Consider the following 23,206-nt stretch of genomic DNA (forward strand, 5'->3'; position numbering starts at 1 on the left):
AATGTTTTATGCCTTCATTTGAGAACAAGAAAAACACTGGGGAAAAAAATGATAAGGCTACTTTAAGAAAAAATAAAATGAATAAGTTAAGTTGTGTTATGTATTCAAATAGTTAGATATGCTAAAACACAGAATTTGGTAACGTTGAAAAAAATAAATGATATGGTGAGAAAAATTTAAACATTTCCTAGGGCCCTAAACATTTATTTATTTATTTATTGTTAAACTTTTAATAAATCGATGTGAAAATGTATATACTATTAAAAAGGAGTTGAGAAAAATTAAATTTTCTTTTTATTAAAGTGGAAACCAGTTTACAGAATAATAAACTTAATTGACTGCTACTTTAAAAGGATATTATTTGTGTTGTTTATTATTTATTTTTATGTATACTATATAATTTTGTGCAATTACTTGCCTGTCAATTGAGTTTGTGGAAAACCTTTTGCAGTGTTTACATGTTGTTTATACATGCAAAAAAGTACAATCTGATTTCAAAATGCAGCTATATTTTTTAGAATTTTGTGTTTTTCAGTTAAATAAAATAATATTTTCCCCTATACATTTCATCATTTAGGATTTATTAAGAAATGTAAAAAAAAAATCTAAAAGTAAGTACATGTAGTACATTAACACTACTCAGTACTTAAAAATATAATTACACTGCAACAAGGACACCTTAAAATAATGTGTAACCAAATCATCTAATTGAATTAAAACTCTAAAGAAACAATTAAAAAAAATGTATAATAACCTTTTAAATATTTCCCCTCAGCAACTTTTACTGAAGAACATAAGGTTTTTGCAGTGTATGGAATTACAACCTTATTAAATATATGTCCCACTTTGTGGTACTTCATTTTGAAAAGAAGCAGCTTTGTCATAACTGCAGAATAAATATTATAATTTAGCTTTTCATTCTTGTGTTAGACAATGGGGAGCCCTTTGAGACTCACTAATTTAGACTTTGAACATTCGGCCAGAGCCAATCTAGTCTCATGTATCCAGACTTTGAACTTGTCTGTTACTCACTCCAGCTTAATCTAGCCAAAATTCACACACTTAGACAGGAACAGACCATCCGACCAATATAAAATGCCCAAGCACAGGCTGTTTTGTTTTTATGTGCTGTTTAGGGGAGGGAAAACAGACAATATACTACAATAACACAATGTTGCAGAAAAAAAACAAAACTCAGCATGCACTTCTAGGCCACTGACCTCAGGGATGCAGTCTTTGTGTGTAACCACACGGACGATATCGTCCAACGGCAGTAAGGAGTTGCACTTGATCTCGGTGTAGACATTTTTGCCCTCCGTGCAGACGGCCAGCAGCTCCACCAGGTGGATGTGGTACATGAGGGGGCTGTTTTCATCCATCCGGTCTCGCTCTGAACGCATCATCTGGACCAGAGTCTGGAAGGAGGCCCGGTCATTATAAAAGACCAGCACATCCTCTCCAGAGTTCACCAACTGCAGGAACAATATTGATTCATGTTAGACATAACTACCAAAACCAAAAGCAATTTCAGCACATCAGCCACCCACCTCAGCCATTACAATATCCTGGCATTTTTTGATAAATTTGTTCTCGGCCTTGACGATGGTCTGCAGGAACTTCAGATACTGCACGTGTCGGCCGTGGCTCTCGATGCAGTGGACGAAGTGCTGCACGACGCGCTCGTTCATCTCGCTGCACAGCTGGAAGTTGTTCATGAAGATGTGCTGCATGGTGATGGCCTCCAGGATCTACACATGACAAAAAAAGATCAGATATGTTCTGTCTGTTCTGTGAAAAAGCGAAAGAAATTAAATAAATGTTTGTTTGTTTTTTAAGATCCGATATATGTAGATGAAATCACTGTTTACAAACCAACACTTTGAGGTGATGTCCTGATTGTACTAGCAACCCAGAAAAGAGTCGATTTGAACTAGAGATTCGTTCAAATTGAGCAAAAAGTTGTGTGTGTGATGCTGAAACATTTTACAAAAATGACTGCTTGTCATTAACAAAGCACAACCATTAAAACAAACAGAATATGATCTAACAATGATCCTCCATGAATAAGAGCACTACAGATATTCTAACGGGACTCTGTCCTGCAAAAGTGATGCATAGCGGCTTGTTTGTGAAAAGATGCAAGAGCAATAGTAATAGATTAATACAATTATTATTATCAAAATATAAAAATATTATCCTAAAAATGTTATTACTGTTATAATAATAATCATAATTATTATTAATATTATTACACCAATAAGATTAATTTTATATTGTTGTTCATCATGGATATGTCATTTTTTTCTCTACACTCTATTTTCAACTTTTTTTGGTATTATCAAATATGTGGATTTTAAATTCAAAACTCGAAAATACAATTTCTATCCAAAATGAATAGGGGAAGTGGGAAATTAAAGTAAACCTAACTAGTTAATATAATAAAAAAAGCTGGAGTAGTTTCACCAGGTTGTGCATCAACCTTATAAAAATCATATTTTTATATAAATAGCATATAAATAAATGTGTTTACTCAACAACCAATTATAGTATGACTAACACTACCCAAATATATGGTTACATTAAAATCCCACAAAATTAAGACCACAATTAGTCTCGTCATGATGTCATGGTGATGAACTATGAATCATCATCACCATGATGTTTATGGATTTGTTTAAGATGTAGCAATATGGAAACTGAAAACCTCCGTCTGTCTCACTGCACCCCCACCCAACACTTGTCTTTCCCTGTGTGTGTGTGTGTGTGTGTGTGAGATGGAGAGCTCACCCCAGGGTTGAGGAACAGGTTGATGTGTTTGTGGAGCAGAGCCTGGTTCTGCTGGTTGCCTGCACAGAAGTTCTGAAGAAACTCGTGAGCCAGTTTCATAATCTCTTGCATTTGGACGTCCTCACCCTGTCAAAAAGTACATCACTAAGCATTAACACACTTTTCTTTGGAGTTAGAGAACATTTACACCTGTTCATATTTTAATAAAATGGTAAATCTGAATGATTCTTCAGTGTTTTTATTCATTGAAAAAACTAGCTCATAGGAAACATTCATTCAAAAATGGATGTGTTGCGTGTTTTTGATTCACTAAGAAGAATTAGATCATACGAGCCATCAAGATCACAAAAATTATATACTCAAGAAATAGACTACGGTCATGTTGCATGTTTATTGGATTAACGAAAAAAGAATGGCTAATAGAAGTCTTTTATTTAAGTACTGGACTTCACTGGAAAAGCTGCATGTTTATTATTATTATTATTATTATTATTTAAATAAATAAGTCTAATTGCATGTTTTGATTTACAAAATTATAAAGAATCGTTCATTCAAGAAGCATACAGGTTTTATTCAAGATTATTCAAGAAGATTCACTAAAATGAACTGGATCTTTGGAGTGATTCATTCAGGAATCACACTACACTGGGCGTGTTGTATGTTTTTGATTCACTAAAAATAATCAAATCATCCGCATCAGCTGAAGAATGAACATTCAAGAAGCTTTAAAAGAACCAAATGTCATATAAATCATTCTGCCAGTACCACACTTATTAAACTCGAGTACACTAGACTAAAGGTCTTCATGGGTCCACTTGGACCCCAAAACCCAAGGTCTGACTCTGAGACCAAAGCAGGTTCATGTACAAAAGTTCGGTATTAGTGACCTTGGTCTTGGGTAATTTAAAATAAATGTGCTTTTTCCAAATGGACATCTGTAACCTTGTACACAGTAATCCATCTAATAGACATGAGATCCATCAGGAAAATGCACTCGGGTTCGGGTAAGAAGCGATTGGGGTCGAGAAGACCCCTAAACTACTGCTCACTTATATACTGTACTGCACCTTCTCATAAGGGATCTGTAGCAGCTCAAGCACCACTGAATGAGCTCCCATGTTCCTCAACAACCTCTGCTGCTGTTTCTTACACTTCTTCCCCGATGGTCCTTCATGTACACAAAGGTTGCTGAGACGCAGCAGGATCTAGAGATAAAAAGAAAAACAGATGAAAAGCTAAAGAGGAGTAAATGAAGTAAATGAACACTATTTATTAAAGCAGATCGCTGAGATCGTATTTTATAGTGCTTAGATGCATTAAATACTTTATACACAGACCCTACCTTCTAATGCTGAATGTTCATGTGTGAATGACACTTTACCTCCTTCACATCTCTGTAATTGTCACTGCTATTTCCATCTGTCTTTTTTTTGCCCGAACCAGAGTCCTTAAACATAAAGAGCAGAAAAAGGCTACATAAAGCAACTGTTAATTTTGTATTTAATTCAAATAATAATGGCTATTATGTACAAAAGACTGCCCCAGGAAAAAATGTAACTGTGAAATAATAGAAAAAGTGAGCTATATGGTTTCAATTACAAGAAAAAGTACAAATTACCACTTACAGCTTTTTTTTACTTTGATATATGGGGTCAACAGAGCTTTTTGTAAAAAATTCAGCTAAATTATACAACAAACTCGATGATGCAATGTAAGCATCATAAAGAATGTCAGTGCATTAATATGATACGTAATATTGTAGGCCAGCCAACACTTATAAATATGTCCTTGGGGGTCTCTGGCTTAAATTATAAATGCTGCCACCTTCTTTTTGTGGTCAGATTCGGCTGGGAGTCCGTCTCCTGCATCCATGCCTTCATCACCCTGACGCTTGAACACCCACAGCTCAGATTTTTCCACGTTAGATCGCAACTGGTCAAGGTCTGATTTGATCTGCTTGTAGTTGTCAACATCCTGACTGGTCACTAGAAGCTGAACCTATAGGGAAAAAAGAGGAGGGGTGCATGAAGAATTAAAATACAAACAAATTAAACATCAACAGCAAGAAATGGACTAAAAATGGCAATACCATTCATTAAAATGATTTAAAAAAGCAATGTCATCGTGTTACATACCTGTTTGAAAGCCATGAGCACTTCTTGTCTCTGGCTGAAGTGTCTGAAGAGCAAATGTAGGGCTCCAGACACAAGTGGTGGATAATCGTGCATAGTGAGGTGCAGCAGAACCCTCAAAAATGTTCTTCCACCATGGTCATCGAGATCTAGAGGTGTGTTCTCCTCACTGAGTTCAGAAAAAACTACAGTTACACGCTTACAATCTCTTACAAAGCAGCTCCTTATTCAAGAAATGAATCCTTACCTTCCACCAAAAATTCCTTCTGCTTGTTCTTCAATGTTCTCAAAGTCCAGAGCTGTAAAACACACAGAAAACTCACAGAATCTGTAGAGTAACTTGTGGGGGATAGTGATCGGGATATACTGCATACCTGGGATAGAGTTGGGCCCGTCTGCATTCGCAGCTGGCACTGCATCCGTCTGCGTGTTGCTCTCGTCAAACTCGCGTTTGAAGATGCAGAGCAAGCAGGAGATCCTGTAGTCCAGTCGTACATTCAGTATAAACTGAACAACAAAAACACAAGGTTCAGTTTTGTACCAGATTTGAACTCTATTTTTACCAGCATTCAACATTTTTGTTTGGTTGAAATTAAGGTTCCTCATATAGGTCTTATAAAATTAAATACAATTAAATTAATTAAAAAAATATTTTCCAATTTATGTGTTCTTATTAAATTATGGTTTTTTAATCACCTGTAGGATTTCTATGATCTTCAGTTTGGTGTCCATCACCAGGATGTCTTCCTTCTCTGGTTCTGTCTGGGTCTTCACCACATCCCCATCAGGGGGTGTTGTGGGGGTTGTGGGTAAGAATCCGCCTCCTCTTAGGACCACCTGGGTCATCAGTTCCCCAACGCCATGGATGGATCTCATTACATTGCTACCTGTGAGAAACATAACCAAGAAATAGTTCAAAATTATAAATTGTTAATTTACTGTTAGAATATCATTTACAGGACCAACAAGGCTGTTGAGGTTGACTGAAACTGTTGACTAATTTGAGAAAAATATTCTTTACTTTTGGACTCGTCTCCTTTTTCCATTTTGTTGACGGGATAGATGATGCTGACATGAACACAGTCCAATATGGCCAACAAGATCTTAGTCAAACGCAACAAGTCACTGAAGTTGTAAAAGCCAAAGTAAATAAGGTTTCTTGCTAAGTTCACAACCTTAAAAACACAAAAAGCAACACAAGAGTTAGTCCCATCCAATAACAACCCAAGCTCGTCACTCCTGCACATGCTGGGTGGGCGACTTACCTCAAAAGTCAGTTTGTTTTTCTCTTTATCAGAGAAAGGAATATTCTGACAGACCACATCTCTGAGGTAGTTCTCCACAAAGTCCATAGTGAGTGCAAAGCGCTCCTTTATCTCATCTCTACTGGTTCCATCATTATCATAGCTAAAACCAAAATACAGCGTTAAATGCACTTGGTTGAGACAACTACAGAACACTAATAATGGAAAGCTGTTTAAAAAACGCTTCAACGTACTCGTCGATGGCGATTTTGGATGGGATCTCAGACCACAGCCTGGCGTACTTCACAGGCATCACTTGTTCCTGCGGGTCACGGTCTACATGCATGTGAAGCATCAGCCGGCAGAACGAGGCACGGAGGTCGTAGGGTAGGTCTTCATCTGACATGCAGCGCAGGATCAGGTCTACATCTAACTGGCCTGATATCTTCTCAATGGCCAAGTACTGGCGATCCAAACACATCCGTGCAAACAGGTTCAGCTGGTATCTAACAAAGAAATCAACCAGGAGAGGATGTTACTGAGAGAGAACTGATGTTTTGATTTGTTTTGTTTTTTACCATTTTGAACTTGAAAGCATTTTTTTATATATATATAAACTTTGACCCTTGGTTTATTTCCTGTTGGCTGACCTGTAGTAGCTAATGACATCCTGGTCATCTTTCTGGCCTTCTTTAGCATCCTGTGCCAGCTCTCTGATACTCTTACTCTTGATGTCCTTACTACTGTTCTTCCAAAACAACCACACCTCCTCCTCGTCCTCCTCTGACTCCACTGGACCCTCTCCAGACTCCACCTCAAACCGAGACAGCACCAGCCTGGGTCGAGAAAGAAAGATACAGAATTTAAATGGAACTGGCAACAAACAACTCATTATTATAACCTAGAATGGCAAACATTTTGTACATCTACAATGTGTCACTGTTGATTTTCATCATGTTTTCTTTGAAAAACAAAAAAGTATCCCATGAAACCTATTGGATGATCTTAGCCTTATAGAAAGAGACAGATAATACCCATCATTGACTTTAAATTACTTATGATTGAACGGTTGTTAATACTAAAATACCTAAAAAACGAATGAAACATTCAGAAAGTAATCTCAAATGCAAATGAACCTATGTTTAACATAATGTGAGTCACATTCTCTTTAATGCCCTTTTGTTTTGTTCATGGTTTTCAAATTTGTCTCACTTGGTCTCTATAAGGATGTCAGCATTGGCAGGATTCAGCACCGCATTACAGATCAGCTCCTGAGTCACTGGGATGGACTTGTTCATTGACACACACAGATCGGACAGGTAGTCCAGAAACCTAAACATAAACAGCAGATGGAAACTTGTCAGACTTCTATCTTTCTTGGCACTTACATTGGCCAACAAGTTTAAGCATTGCTTTCAAAATTTTGGACAGAAAATCTCTGTTGTCTTTGCGGTACACTCTCTCCCACCTTGGTTCACGGTTTTTCCTCACAAGGCTAACAAACGTGTCAATTTCTGCCGCCGTGATGTGTTTCTCCAAGAGTTTGCGGTTGTTGTGGAGGAGGGCCGTTATTGTATCTTCGGCCAACACGTCATAGCCGATCTGTTTCTGCATGAAGCGGAACTGCTTGGCGATGTATTCCTGGACAGAGGGCACAAAGAGACTAAGTGAATATTATTTATATATTATGTATGTACTGTATGTATATTTAAAAAAAGGCAAAACACAAAATCACTAAAAATAAAATGCAAATATAAAACCTAAAATCAAACTCAAAATATTTAAAATATTTTATATCACTGGTATGGAAAAAACATTGCTGTTAACTAATTGAAATATTTAAATCCCAATTTATTTCTATCCAATCCTTAATGAATGTAAGTAAATAAATAAACAAATAAATACATTTTTGTGAATGATTCAATAAAACAAGCACTTTATGGCTATATTTTCAGCTAATATCCTCTGAAGAGGTTTTATTTCTATGGATGACATTGTTTATGAATAGTATGACACTTGAGCTTCGATTCTAAATTAATTTTGCCTTATGAAAAATACAAATAACTTCCCGTATGGTTGACATCCCATATGGTTAAACATCCCATATGGTTTGATTCATACAGTAAAGTAAGTATCTATAGAGAATGTCTATCTGCATTTAATGAGAAGTATTTGCTCTAATAAGGACTTTGTGTGTGTGTGTGTGTGTGTGTGTGTGTGTGTGTGTGTGTGTGTGTGTGTAAACATGACCACTTCCTTTGTCAAACACAGAATAAATTAATAGACCCTGTTAAATGCAATCAAATGCATTAAATATATTTAATTAATTACACTGATTCATATATCAACACCTACCGATATGATACTGAATTTTGAAACCTTTGAAAGTTCAAAGTTTGAGGTTAGATGGCATTATATATAACTTTTTAGAATGGTTTAAGACTTTAAAAAGTATTCATTAAACGTGTAATGTTGGAAACCACAGGAAATAACACTCATGCCTGCAGACACTGATAACATCTTGAAGTTTATGAATATTTCAGAGAGAATCAAAATGAAGGCAAGCGGAATTGAATCATATCAGCATGGCTTTAGAGAATGAACAAATGGGACTTTGGGTCCTGCATTTTGGGTCCACAATATGGTTTTTGTTTTTATGAGGAAAAAAACAGTACAGATTAAAATAAAAAACAATATTGAATTGTTCCTTAAATATCATTTAAATCATTGTATGAGGTCTGTGAGGCTGAAGGTTGAACCAGAGACGCTCTCATGTCCTGCAGACCCACCTGGTTCTTCCTGTAGTCATGCTGTGAATGTCGCAGCACACGGTAGCACAGTCTGCAGATGTGCCTAAAGGGCGCGTGTCTCTGGTCACTCAGCTCCTCCAGACGCAACATGGGACCATCACCACTGTCTGTGAATGGGGCCTGAAGCAGCTTAAAGATCTATTTGATGGAGGAAGAATGGAGACTGGAATGATGCATCTACACTCCTAAACATAAAGGCTCCTTATTTGCTTGATGAAGAAAGTTTAGAGGTTTTCCACTGCACAAAAGGGTCTCTATCTCTAAAATGTTATTCAGATTATAACTCACTGTTCACTGAAAGGTTCTTTGGACATCCAAAAATTGTTGTGCTATGGCATCATTGCGAAAAAAATCTTTCTGGAACAATCATTTTCAAAACTGTATACCATCCAAATATGGTCTCTGGAACCAACCATCCTGACCAAAAAGTTAGTAGTTGGCAGTTTGCAGTTACATAATGAAAGACTTTTTTATGAGCCCTGATGTTTATCTTATGGAGCCCCTAAAAGGACCTTTAATGTGCCTTTGATGTGCCTTTGATGTGCGATAGTTTTTCGTCACACGCAAAAGTTTCTTGTGAAAACGCGAAAGTCTTTAATATAAAATTTTAAAAAATTATTTTTGCAAAGGTTCCTCTAGGGGCTCCGTAGTATTATATCAAGATGGCTTCAAATAAATAATACATACAATAATACATTATTATGAAAAATGGATATCGGAAGCCAAAAACAAATTAATGTCACCTCAGATTTTTGCATTTTCTTTGTGCCTCTTACTTACAATAAAGTTATAAAGCAGGATACATTATGAAAGGGAACTTATTTTCTTTGACATTTTTTCATGTTATCTCAACATTAATAAATAGTGTTTATTAGTGCAGCGTTTACAAGAGTAACCATGGTATTCACTGTATTTCTGCTTGTCCAAAAGTGCCATCTGCTGTCAAAGAGTGAATTTGCATTTTCATTCAGCCCTTCTGCTGCTTTTGTTGGCTTCAGTGTGTAAATTTGAACCGTTTGATGGAAAATAAGAATAATTTGTATAATAAGGTATCAAGAATTATTTGACTCTTTGATTTATCATTTCAAATGGATTGCATATCCACACTAAAGCCCTGCATTTCAGCCCGAGCCCGACGGGCCCCGACTTATTTATGCCCCTAGGGCCGGGCTTCGGGCCAATTTTCACGTTATAGCTCACATGCGGGCCGGGCCTCGGGCCTTTTTTGGGTTATCCTTATTTATATTTTTAGACATTAATAAAAAAAAAAGAGAAGTTGACATCGACGATAGAAAAACAAACATAGACATTTCATAACCTCATAACTTTCATAATCTGATAATTCAACCCGTTATAATTATACTGACATACTGACATGACAGTCTCACGCACGCACGCACGCACGCACGCACGCACGCACGCTTTTCCGTCAGCGCGACCCACGATTATACTTCACTTATATCCACTTATTGTAGTAGTAGCTATTATAGGCCTCTAAATTAGGCTAATGTATTAATCATAGTCTAGTTGGCCAACTAATAATTATAAAATGATGATTCATGCAGCGGCGAGCATTTCTGTGTCTGCACCTGTTGTTGCGGGCCACGCAGGAAAGAAGAGAGCGCTGGCCGAGTTTGAAAACATTGTGGAGCAGGACGAGGATGACGACGATGAAGTACAGCAATACATGCGCCTCAATCACAACATGGAAGGTGATGGACGAGATGTGCTGCTATGGTGGAAACAGCACGAGACCCTGCTACCTCAACTGTCAAGACTGGCTCGCTCTGTGTTTAGTGTCCCGCCAGCAGCAGCAGCGAACGTGTCTTCAGCGCAGCGGGAAGAGTGATAGAAGAGAGGAGTGGGTTAAAACCTTCCACTCTGGATGCTATTCTTTTTCTCCACGATGCTCTGTAAGAGACTGTTCTAACTTTTCATTTGACTGGACTTTATTTTCGTTTAACTGTTGGAAACTAATGGAAAAAAGAATGGACATGTTAAGTGGTGCATTTTTGAGGTAAGATAACCTGCAAGTTTGTTTTTAATTAATTTAATCTGTTTTGTAGGCTATTTCTCATTTCGTTTGCGAGCGCTGTTGCGAGCCTGCCTCAGTATTTTAATTTCTTTTTTTATTTTACTCACTGTGGTTTAATAAATAAACATATATTAAACTAATTGTCTGTGTGATATGCTTGAAGTGTTTTATATCTATGGATTTTATTGTAGCCAAATAAAGTATTAGCATTAATTTGAGAGGCTTAATTGATTAAATATGTTTTAGGCTACTCGCTGTCGGCTTGGCTGATTAACGTAAATCTTCATTTAAAAAAAAAATGCTCCAAACATTTTTCTAAATTAACTTGATAAAGAAATGAAAAGAAACATAACACAAAACTGACCGCTTTTTTAATTGTTGCAAATAGAGCATAAATAAATAAATAAATAAAAACACGGGCCCGTGTCGGACTCGGGCTGATAATTCTGATGAGCTGTCGGACACGGGTCGGGCTAGGGCCTGACCGTCTCGGGTCAGGGCCGGGCTCGGGCCTAGATTTGAGGCCCGTGCAGGGCTCTAATCCACACAATGTTTTCTGAGGCTTTTAGTCTAGATGATTGGTTGTAGTGCACATCCCTATTCTACACCTGAAAATGTAAATTTTAAGGTGAAGGGCATGTCTTTTAGGCACTACAAGAGGTGAAGTGTGAGGTATTGAGGAACATCCTACCTGTTTTAAGATATTCTGCTCTCTCATGAGTTTCTGCCGTTCACGGCTGGGTTTATTGACCATGATCTCCAAAACATCCTGGCCATTGTTGGGAATGTCCACCACGAAAAACACAAGGTCCTCGAGAAGCTTGGTGACAAACCTTCAGAATGTGCAAAGTAAAGAAGGTCAAGTCGGTTTAAACTCCTAACAGTCCCTAATCAAGGGCATAATACTTAACTATCCATCAGAAGTGGTGGAAAATGTTGCACATTCATCAAAGCAATGCATCTGAAATTCCAGTTGAAACATAGAGTTTGTACACTGTAATCAATTGATACAGTAAAACAACGTGAAGTGTTAAATGAGGTCGCAGCAAAACCATTTAGTCAGGGGTCGCTTAAGGACTCAAGCACATTCCTATTCCAGATACTCTCAGGGGTCGTACCTTCTTTCATTCTGGGTGATTGTGCCCTTCTCTAGTTTGCCAGCGATGGAGGCCAACACTTTACTGGCATCGTTGGCAAAGTCTAGGTCCCTCACCTCCACAGGAGGGACTGGCACAATGGCAAAGGCCTCTTTATCTTCTTTGATATGTGATGTGCCAATCTGAAGGAGAAAACCAATTGCAATTTAGTATAACAATAATATGAAGATAACATGATAATAAGAATGATATTATATCGAAGATAATATCTATTATAATACATTCTATTTTACCGCCTTTATATATCATACAAAATATTTTACAATGGCATATTAAAATAAAGTCAAGTTAATGTAAAGGTATAATTCATACGTCATATATTCTTTACATATTCATATTTATATATTCTTCAGAAAAAAGAATATATAAATTCTTTATTAATTATATTTATATTTATTATATTAATTATATTTATTTAAAATTCAATGTTACATTATATTTTTTAGATATTTAATTATATATATATATATAAATTATATAAACATATATACTTATTATAATATACATATTAGGGGTGTAACGGTACGTGCGGTATGTGACCGAATGCAATATTTTGTGTGCGGAACATCGGTACATTTTCGTGTTTCCAAACGAACATATTAAGTGGTGGAAGTCTCCGCGTTCAGCGCAAATCCCGCCCTTTAGCTGATTCTCAGACCGGTGACACACTGGCTGCGTGGCGTGAGCGTGGCGTTTCTGCTGCGTGTCAGTTGCATGACGGCTGTTTCACGTTTTCTGTGTCTTTACACACCAGAATCATGCCTGACGCGGCGACGGCGCGCTGCTGCTGCTGTAGGTGACATAGAGGGAGACCGCCGACAGACAAGGATCTTGTCTTCACGACAACAATATCTATACTTCATGTTGAGCATAAATATAAAGCCTACTGATAAAGGACAGCTCCCGTCGGCATTTAAACAGACCTCTGCTCTTAATTCCGATCGGTCCAACGCAATAACGAAATCTGAGCAGGTCTAAAAACTGAAACTGTTGATGCTGCACTTTACACTTTGGAAAAGTTTTATATATTTTTTAAATATGAGCAGGCCTACAAGCTGGGATTGGTAATACTGCACTGTAATTATAGTTATTTATTTATATTTTTCATTATATTTTATTATATGATATTGGTTTGAGACAGAGTATTTTATTTAGTGGAGAACTTTGCAGCAGTATTTTATTTCTTATTCTTTTTTAATTTTACATATATTTTATTAAAAAGTATTTAAGAAAAGTGTAAACAAATTGTTAAAAAAAAGTTCATAGTAATGAACAACCTGCAGTTTAATGTTTCCATTTCTTTCCCTTACTGTACCGAAAAGGAACCGAACCGTGACTTTAAAACCGAGGTACGTACGGAACCGTGATTTTTGCGTACCATTACACCCCTAATACATATAAATGATTAGTTATAAAAAATGAAATTATTTTAACACAGTTAACGCACTGGCTCTGCCTCCTGACCTGTACACAATCTTACATTTCATACAGTTGACTGTTGACAAAAATGATGCAGGGCAACAACTACATAAATGCAGTTATGCCCTAACAATTTAAGATATTTGGGCAAAAAAAGCCCTGTATCAGCTGTCAGCAATTACCCTCAAGCCATCTTTTATGTTCCATAGTTTATGTTAGGCCATTAATTGTAGACTACATGTTTATGTGTAATAAATGTTATACTGAATCAAATGAAAGATTTCTTTCTAAAGCTACCTTTTGTAATGTCTACTTGATACTTTCTCATTTAACATAATATGGCTTTAAAATATATTTTGTTGATAATTTCGAAATAATCAGATTAATTAATCAACACATTATGTAATTAATTAGATAAAAAAGTTTAATCGACTGACAACCCCAATATATATATAATGTACAAAATATATTTAAAATATTTAAAAGTGATTAATGTTAATCATATTTAAAACAATACTTGTATATGTATTAAGATTTCAAGAATTCATTATTAATATAATATAATAATTAAAATTCATAAAAAAAATCTATAATAATTATTAGTATTATTGTTATTATTATTATTATTATTATTTCAACAGCTGCTAAAAATTCAGACAACAAATGAGATGAAATAGCTAACTGATAAACCATTTGATATCAGTGGTGTTGTTGTTTTTTTTGGGAAAGACTTAACACCCACCCGTAACATAACAGGCTTCTCCTCCTCTTTGTCTATGGGGTTGTTGGTGCTGTGGACCCATGTATTGGTGCACAAGTGCCTCAGTCTCACATACGAGCTCCTGAGGATGAAACAAAAAGACTCAATAGCACTAACACTCATGTCAAAGATACCAAAATATATGATTTGCTTAATAAATAAATAAAGCTCTTTTGTTTATAAATTGCTGACACATTGATGCTGACATGGCACTCATGAGCATCTTGGAATAATAACTACTTTATTAATATTAACTTAAAATGAAATTAATTGTTTACAAAGTTTTTTTGTATTATTTATGTATAAATGCTTGAATGTACATATTTATGTATTTATTTAATCATTTGTACATTCTTTATTTTAAATGTAATTATATTAAATATTTATAGATGAATAAAGGTAACTGGACAGGTAATTGATAACCTCCCTTAACCTTTAATCTTATGAGCATCAAGAGTTTACAGGAGGTCTCCTCACATTCCTGCTGTGGCGAGGGTCGTCTAGGGTCACATTTAGGGGGCAAATGCTCCCGTAGGGGACAAAGTACTTTTGTACGAAGGAGTCATGTGAGCAATTTTAAAAGTCACTAGGTTCAGGACAAATATTGTGAGGTGGGAAGCCTTCAGGTCATTGTGACCCCTGTAAACTCATGTGGTGCTGAATCCATCATTTAAGAGGATATGAGTGTCTAATGCTAAAACATCTGTGATCAGAAGTTTAAGTAATTAGCTTTAAGACTCATGCATTCGCAGACTTAAGCTGTTGTAGTCATATTGCGGAATCCAAACATGAACTTTCCCTGAGTTCATGCCACTGACTTCAACAGTGCCTGCGGGAAGCTATAGAGCAGTTACACACACACACACACACACACACACACACACCTTCTGGCTTTCAAAGCCACTATTGTTCTTGGTGTGTGTGGTGCTTAAACACACCCCTACAAGGAAGTTCAATACCTGTCAGGTCAGATAATTCATGCTCATTTAACTAAATTGCCACAAGCACAATGCACCTGTTCACATTAGTCTTGCACACTAAGACGACGTTCACACTGTAATCCAATCTGTTTTATAAATGTGGTACTGGTCTAAACAAGCAATACTTCTAAACTGAGCTGCATCATCAGAAACATTAAAAAAGGGGAAAGAGATAGAAAATGAGAAAGATATTATGCAGTGGAGGTTGGTGTCAAACTGCATGAATTATTGTAATGGAGAGGAAGGAAAAATATTAAAAATGGTACAAAGAACATTACTGACGTAAAGAAATACTCCACCTAGAACATAATTTGGCATACTTTTCTGTATATTGTCTTTGTGTGTGTACAAGAGAATTTCACCTCAACTCTAGGTCAACTTTGGGTCAATAAGATTTTTTTTTTAATGTAATTATGTAATCACCAAGGGTGCGTTACATTGATCAAAAGTGGCAAAAACATTTTTTCAAATAAACACTGTTCTTTTAAAAATTCAATTAATCAAAGAATCATAAAAATGCATCACCTTTTCCAAAAAAAAATATTAAGCAGCACAACAATAATGATGCGATTTTTTTTATTGAGCACCAAATCAGCTGAAGGATCATGTGACACTGAAGACTAGAGTAATGATGCTGAGAATTCAGCTTTGCATCACAGGAATAAATTGCATTGTAACATATATTAAAACAGAAAGCAGCCATTTTAAATTGGAATAATATTGCACAATATTACAGCTTTTATGGCATTTTTGTTTAAATAAATGCAGCCTAGGTGATCATAAGAGATAAATATCCTACTGACTTTTTTTTTCAGAGATTTTTACACTTAAAAGTTCAACTGAGTCAAATTCATATCAGACTGAGTATTTCTTTATTCAGTTAGACTTGACATTAAAATGGCATGCATCAAATACACATCAGATTGACATATAAAACTGAAAATATGATTTTTGCCATCTGTCACCCAGCTCTGTGTCACTGTCATTTCATGAGAATCTAATTTGGACCTCAATCAAAAGAGTCAATTAAGTTCATTCACTTAAAAGACACACATCTAATTACACACACACACACACACACACAAGTAAGCAAAATTGGGCCTACAATTTCATACAAAAACATACTCTGTAACACACATAACCAGGCTTTAGACGGACCACAAGTGAACATCAGAAATGTCTGTATTCCTGGCACAGTTGCGTACTCGCCTATGTAACTAACAGACTTACCTTTGTGTGTATGAGTGTGTGTGTGTGTCTGTGTGTGTACCCCCTTAGACTAATTAGCCACATCTACAGCCCTCTGGTGCTGTGAAAGGGCGCTGGTTTGTGAGACTGGGAGTTTTTCAGGTCACACTTAAAGCCATGACTTTGAAAATCCTTTTACCAGGATCAAACTTGAAAGATGATCTCTCTCACACACAAGATAAGGCCACAGTTCAGCTTGTTACACATATGACTGTCTGCGGCTTAGTGTCGCATGAAACCCATTCAAAGCATGTGATTGAGGGGCTTGATAGCCTATAGATGTGTTCAAGGCCCATAGGCTCAATATACAAAGAAGCGGTTATTGATTCAAGACCAGTGTTGCTCAAGTTACTCTGAAGATGTAATCAAATTACTGATTACTCCTTTTAAAAGAAATCACTTTACTGTTCTGATTACTTTGTTTCAAAAGTAATTAGTAATTAGTTACATTACTTTTTTCTCCATGAAATGAATGAAATCCTAGCATACATGCTCACGATAAATATTTGTTATTAAAGCATCACCATTCACAGAACACTGTTATTTTTAACTAAAGCAAGCAACTGCTGCGTGCATGGTTTGGCAGAATATCAGTAAAGAGTGCTGCATTTATAATCTCTAAAGACATCTCACAAATCTCTGTTATAGCACAATAAACATATGCATAATGGATCTTTCATAATGTCTACAATTCATGTGTTATAATGAGAGAATGCTGCAAACACGTTATAGCCTAAATAGAAACTCTGCATATGCTTTTAATAATTTATATTCGCTCAGCCTATATCACCACAAAAATTGCAAGAAATGAGTCACATTTTGAAAATGTTATTTAAAAGCTTACTTTAGCACCCATGACTAGGGGTGTCACGATTTCGATTTTAAATCGAAATCGATCGAAATTAAGTCACAGTCTCAAACTTCGAATTAAAAAATGGAATCGTCGATGCTGTCACGCCCCCATGTTGCGTCTGGTTACTTGCCAAGCGGAAAAAACACATGTGTTGAAGTGCTGCGAGTCAACCTCCTCTAACAGCCACTCAAAAGATAGCATGGCAACTGCAGATGCAGGAGACCCATCGACAGAACTCGAATCCCCTCCTCTTTCACTGAAGTCGCTGGTGTGGAAGTATTTTGGATTTCCAGTGAGTTATCTTGACAACGTTCGCGTTGTCGACAAAAAAACAACAGTTTGCAAGCTGTGCTATGTGCGTGTACCATATTCTCTCACTGGCAACACGACTAACATGGCAGGGCATCTCCGCAGGCACCACAAAAACATAGATTTATCTGTTAAACCAACAACTACACAAACTACTCTTCCGTCTTCATTTGGAATTAAACTTCCAAGCAACTCAACTCGTGCAAATGCAATTACGCGTGTGGTAGGAGTATTCATAGCCGCGGACATGCGACCTTATTCGTCGGTGGAAAACTCCGGTTTTAGGCATTTAATTAGCGTGCTAGAGCCACGCTACGAAATCCCAAGTAGAACGCATTATTTTAGTAATATTTTAGCAGTTCTCTTTCCATATTCCTCTTTAAGAAGAACTTAAAACTGCAAAATTATTACAGTTGTCTTGTGTTGTTCTATTATAAAAAATGTTTATGTTTTTGACAACTCAAAGAGCAGCTCTAAACAACATATCCATCTGTAGGAAGAACATGAAAGAATGAAAAAATACAGTCATCATTCTCAGGGGATAAAAAGTAGTTATCCGTGTGGTATATGTTCATCTGTTCGGAAATAGGTTAAGACACTTAATTGTTCAGAGACTATGGACATGTCTGTTTTATTGTTTTTGTTTGTTTTGTTGTGAACTTGAATGTCATCTTTTGTGAAGAAGACTGCACTTACAAAAGAGAAACTGTATGGCAGTTTATTTTAAGTTTTCAATTGACTAAAGATATAAGTTATTGTTACATTATGTTGTTAATAAAAGTTTTAAATTTGACAATGTAGTGTGGTACATTGCAAACAAAGGTCAGATATTATATTGCATAAAAGTCTAGTTTGAAAAATGACAATCTGTGCTTTAAAAAGAATAAATGTAAAAATCGAGAATCGAATCGAACTGTGACCTTAGAATCGAAAATGCAATCGAATCGAGGATTTGGAGAATCGTGACACCCCTACCCATGACCACAGTGCCAAAAACAATATATAAATATATCAAAAGGTTAAACTACTGTGTTTTGTCAAGGGTTGCTGGGGAAAGGAGCTTGAAGGAGTACAAAGGAGACAGATAGTCAAACAAACAGAGTCTTTAATAAATCCTCATGGAAAAGTAGGAGAAAACAACCTCTTTGCACAAACACAGACACAGGACAAAGAAACTGAGGAAAGGGGGGCTATAAATACTAAACCAAACTATGGACTAATAAGATGATTAATGAACACAGGTGGAAACTAATGAACTAATCAAGCAGCACAGGAAAACTATATATATATATATATATATATGACACTTTACTGGGATTTAATATGCCTTCTATAAACATTTGTTTATAGAACATGTAAATTCTATGTACATTAGTCATAAACATAATCTGGACATCTTCATGTGATTCACCCATTTAATACCAAACCTGAATTTCCCCTACTATCTTCTGATTCTGAGCAGCATGGAAGATGACTTCATAAAACCACTTTCCAAGTGACTGCTTATATAAATAAGGGAATCTGGGGGTGGCTTCTGTTTTAACAACATGTCTTGACAACATGGAAAGATATCACGCTGGCAAAGTGCACGGTCACCCTGATTTCCTGCCTCCACACCCTGTCGGGACTTTCCTGCCCATTTTCAGAAAGAAAAGTAAGAATTTGCAGGTATCTGGATGAGGCAAACACACACACACACACACACACAATGTGACATGTGCGCACTCCACCCTGGAAGCGCTTGGGTTTTGTGGTATGTGGACAAAGAGTCTGACGGGTAGGAGAGCAGACATGTGACCGCATGTGAACATCTTTCCAAATCTGCCATCCCGCTTGTGTTCTGTCACGCATGACCGATTGAGACGACAGAGCTTACAGTTAAAAACAAACAAAACGAGTCACCCGACCTCAGGCGACTTCCAGAAATACCAGGAAAATGCATGAGTGCAAAACGACTTCTTTCCTGTCACTTATATCCATAACCGTATAAATCAGATACAATGTTTTCTCGTTAGGTTCATTAAGGATCGTTTACTACTAAATTCAAATATCCCACAGGCCTGAATACAACTTACTGTAACAATCAACCACTCTGTGGGTTTTGGATGGGTTGGGCTGTCCATAGACAGGGACAAAATCATATTTCACTCTTCACAACTTTTTCAGGCAACAGAAAGAGATGGAATCAGAGATTGAGGCATAAATCTCCTATCATAAACAGGAATCTCACATTACTCGGAGCTCAAGCAGACAGCAGTGAACCTACCACTGCAACTCAAAGTCTGATTAACCCTGAGCTGCCAACACAGTGTACATTATACAATCTCTGCATGCACTACTACACCAGTTCATCACATACATTTCTATTGGGTCATTTAATGTTGTAAACGGCAGAAATATTTACACTACAGGTCAAACTTCCTCATTAAAATACTTTTTTAAATATTATTTTCATTAATCTTTCCTAAAATTCTTAGTTATACTATACTCTGTTTTTTAAAGTATTATTATTATTATTATTATTATTATTATTATTATTACACTCAATGATTATTATAGTAATATTTAAAGTTAAACATAGCAAATGTTTAATTGTAATTGTTTTTTATTAAAATGTATTTCTTTATTTGTTTATTTAAAAATGTATTTAAATGTATTTATTTAATTTTATTGTTATTTTTATTTAAATCAATCAGTCAGTGAGTCAAAATATTACAATATATTTTACATTATTAATAACGCTATGTTGCCAACACTATGTTGCCTAATGGTAATGAGTAATTAGATATGAAAAATGCTTATTTGCCAAGTTAAATATTATAGTAAATACTTAACGCTGTAACTTAAAATTTTCTTCAAGCAAATTATAATTAATCTGTTGGATGGTTTGTTGCTTATCTATAAACATTATCAAATATGGTTAAAAAATTGGATAAATATAAATTTTACTGTAGAATACAAAGCACTATATTATATTTTTACAATGTAACAGACATACTTTTGGAGCTGAATACAAATCAAACTTTGTGTATTTAAAAAGCACTTATTTACATACACACACACACACACACACACACACACACACACACACATATATATATATATACAGCACAGTATATATGAACATTAATGTGCAAAAGTCTTAAGCCATACACACACACACACACACAGTGAGAGAGAGAGAGATGCAGAATTGTTTTTATATTAATAAATAATAACAAACACAAGCACATACACACTTCTATATTAGTAATTTAAATATCACTTGTGAGCAGAGCTCCTGCAAAATTTGACTTGAATTCATCATGTGGCCTTGTACAAAGCAGATTCACACTGTTCAGGTAAGTTTGTACAGGATCACAATGCAGTTTTGAACTGTACCATTTAAACCAGCACTGGTTTTAGAGATGGTTATGGTCAGGTGTGTACCTGGGGACGAGGGAGTCTCCTCCTCTGAGGGTGGTGGGATCCAGCTCAAATATGGAGGAGATGTCATTGCCATCAGGGACGGACACGAGGGTGTACATGACCTTCTCGTTGGGTGTTCGCAGACGTGCTCGCAGAGCTTCATGCTCCGAGTCCAGCTAGAGGACAGAGAGGACCACATAACCATGGAGACACAACACCTCGCTCAGTTTATTGATTATGTGACTCCGATAAAACAAGTCTTAGCTGAAGAAACAATCAATTCATGACATGTATACAAGTTTGCATGTGACATGAAATTCTGCAAAGCTTTTGAGAACATGATAAAAAAGAATCTCTCGATCAGTCTCATGGTGCGGTATATGAGGGTTCTAGCAAAACAGGTTTAGCAGTTTTTAGTCAACAATAAAGTTAACTGCTTCTTGGTTCATTTCCGAAAAAAATTCTCTTAGATATTATAAACCTGAGCTAAGAGTCTGTTATCAACAAAAATTATGATTAAATTTCGACATGTACATTAGCAACAGGCGGAACAGCTGCTTTAAATAAATGACGGTGTTATACCGCCACCTACAGGCGATGAGCTGCACTGCTCAAACGGCCTTACAGCTAGAGTGCTACATTGTGGTTGAATTTTTTTTTTTAAGTTTAAATAGTGTGTTTAACTTGAGTGAAATTAAACTTAATATTTCCTAAAATATTCTGTGGTTCTAGTCAAGTTAATTTCAACAGCAATAAAAATAATTTACCAAAAAAAAAATAAAAAAAAAAAATCTGTAATGCATTTTAAGGGTTTAAATACAGAAATGTGAAGGTTGTAATTTTTGTTAAAACACTTGCATTATTTGTTCCTTAAAATGTGTATTATTTGAGCTGCAAGAATATAAAAAACTAAAGTTTTAGGCAAACCAACATGTAGTTCTAGTCATAAAAGCATCAATGTTTGCAGTATTTTTCTCTCTGCAAACAGTCTCCTACCTGTAACCATGCATGTTTGATTTAAAAGTTATAGGGTTTACTTACAGTTTTAATATTTCATGTAATTTTGCACAGACAAGGTTGGTAGGGTTTTTACAGTTACATTTCTTGTCTCGTAGCTACACTTTATGAAACAACATGTATTTTAACATTTTATTCAGTGTGTTTCCCCCATTACTTTCATTATAAACAGTTTTGATATCGTTAACTAAAACGAAAAGCTAAAACTAAGCTAAAATGAAATATAAATCTTATATAAAAAAAGAAAAAATAAATTGGAAAGGAGGCATTGGCAAGTAACTTAAATAAAGTTGTATTAATAACTTAAAACAAATAATAATAATAATATTAATTACAGCTGTTTAGAAATATTTAAAAGGACAGAATATATATATATATATATATATATATATATATATATATATATATATATATATATATATATATATATATATATATATTATAAAAAAAAAAAAAAACACAAAAAAAACCACACATTTTTTAACTATAATGAACAACAACATCAAACAAAGCTGCAATCACAAACACTTTACAACAACACATTCTGTGTAGAATACGTAGAGCTATGCAAATAGAATTATGGGGAACATTTCTAAAGGGGCGTGCTTCGATTTTGATCTTTGACCATGAAGATGAAGCTTTGTATGAGAGTAAGTCTGACAGTACCTGGAAGTTAAAGGGTGAAAAATCTGCCACCTGAAACCAAAGACAAAAAATCAGCCGGCACACATACTGTATATCTACACAGTACAGTACACAAGAATGACAACTATTTAACAGAAATGAAACCACTTACAGATGAACGTGATTCCTGTGATTCTTCCTCATAGTCAGGATTAACCTGTGAACAGATAAATCACCCAACATGTCCTCAAAATGGTGAAAGAAGTCAGATCATTCTATTTGACAGGCAACTAAACAGGAAAATAATTGATTAGGCACAACCTAATAAAACCAAAAAAAGACCGACAGGGTCCTGCTCTTTGAGCATGTTCTACTTGGTTAGAGAGATATGTTTCAAGATTTGACATAAAACCAAGATTTTCC

The 23,206-nt window shown here is 35.7% G+C and overlaps 1 protein-coding gene across 15 annotated transcripts in view; it reads right to left on the reverse strand.

Annotated features, from left to right (window-relative positions):
• LOC132126567 (inositol 1,4,5-trisphosphate receptor type 1) overlaps positions 1–23,206 on the reverse strand; it is a 136,477-nt gene that overhangs the window by 76,367 nt on the left and 36,904 nt on the right. For 8 of the 15 annotated variants that reach the window (XM_059537892.1, XM_059537899.1, XM_059537897.1 and 5 more), the window contains exons 10-31: positions 22,956–23,000; positions 22,826–22,855; positions 21,164–21,318; positions 14,327–14,426; positions 12,127–12,287; positions 11,700–11,841; positions 8,953–9,111; positions 7,632–7,804; positions 7,376–7,495; positions 6,814–6,999; positions 6,418–6,669; positions 6,185–6,326; positions 5,941–6,094; positions 5,616–5,806; positions 5,167–5,426; positions 4,923–5,088; positions 4,612–4,785; positions 4,169–4,234; positions 3,855–3,992; positions 2,788–2,913; positions 1,548–1,748; positions 1,221–1,472 (exon numbers count right to left, since the gene is read on the reverse strand). In XM_059537892.1, coding sequence (XP_059393875.1) covers positions 1,221–1,472; positions 1,548–1,748; positions 2,788–2,913; positions 3,855–3,992; positions 4,169–4,234; positions 4,612–4,785; positions 4,923–5,088; positions 5,167–5,426; positions 5,616–5,806; positions 5,941–6,094; positions 6,185–6,326; positions 6,418–6,669; positions 6,814–6,999; positions 7,376–7,495; positions 7,632–7,804; positions 8,953–9,111; positions 11,700–11,841; positions 12,127–12,287; positions 14,327–14,426; positions 21,164–21,318; positions 22,826–22,855; positions 22,956–23,000 — 3,393 coding nt within the window. The remainder of the gene's footprint in view (positions 1–1,220; positions 1,473–1,547; positions 1,749–2,787; positions 2,914–3,854; positions 3,993–4,168; positions 4,235–4,611; positions 4,786–4,922; positions 5,089–5,166; positions 5,427–5,615; positions 5,807–5,940; positions 6,095–6,184; positions 6,327–6,417; positions 6,670–6,813; positions 7,000–7,375; positions 7,496–7,631; positions 7,805–8,952; positions 9,112–11,699; positions 11,842–12,126; positions 12,288–14,326; positions 14,427–21,163; positions 21,319–22,825; positions 22,856–22,955; positions 23,001–23,206) is intronic. The other 7 variants (XM_059537901.1, XM_059537900.1, XM_059537895.1 and 4 more) reach the window with 1 other exon arrangement.

Source organism: Carassius carassius, chromosome 44, assembly GCF_963082965.1.
Source record: "Carassius carassius chromosome 44, fCarCar2.1, whole genome shotgun sequence".
NCBI lineage: Eukaryota > Metazoa > Chordata > Actinopteri > Cypriniformes > Cyprinidae > Carassius > Carassius carassius.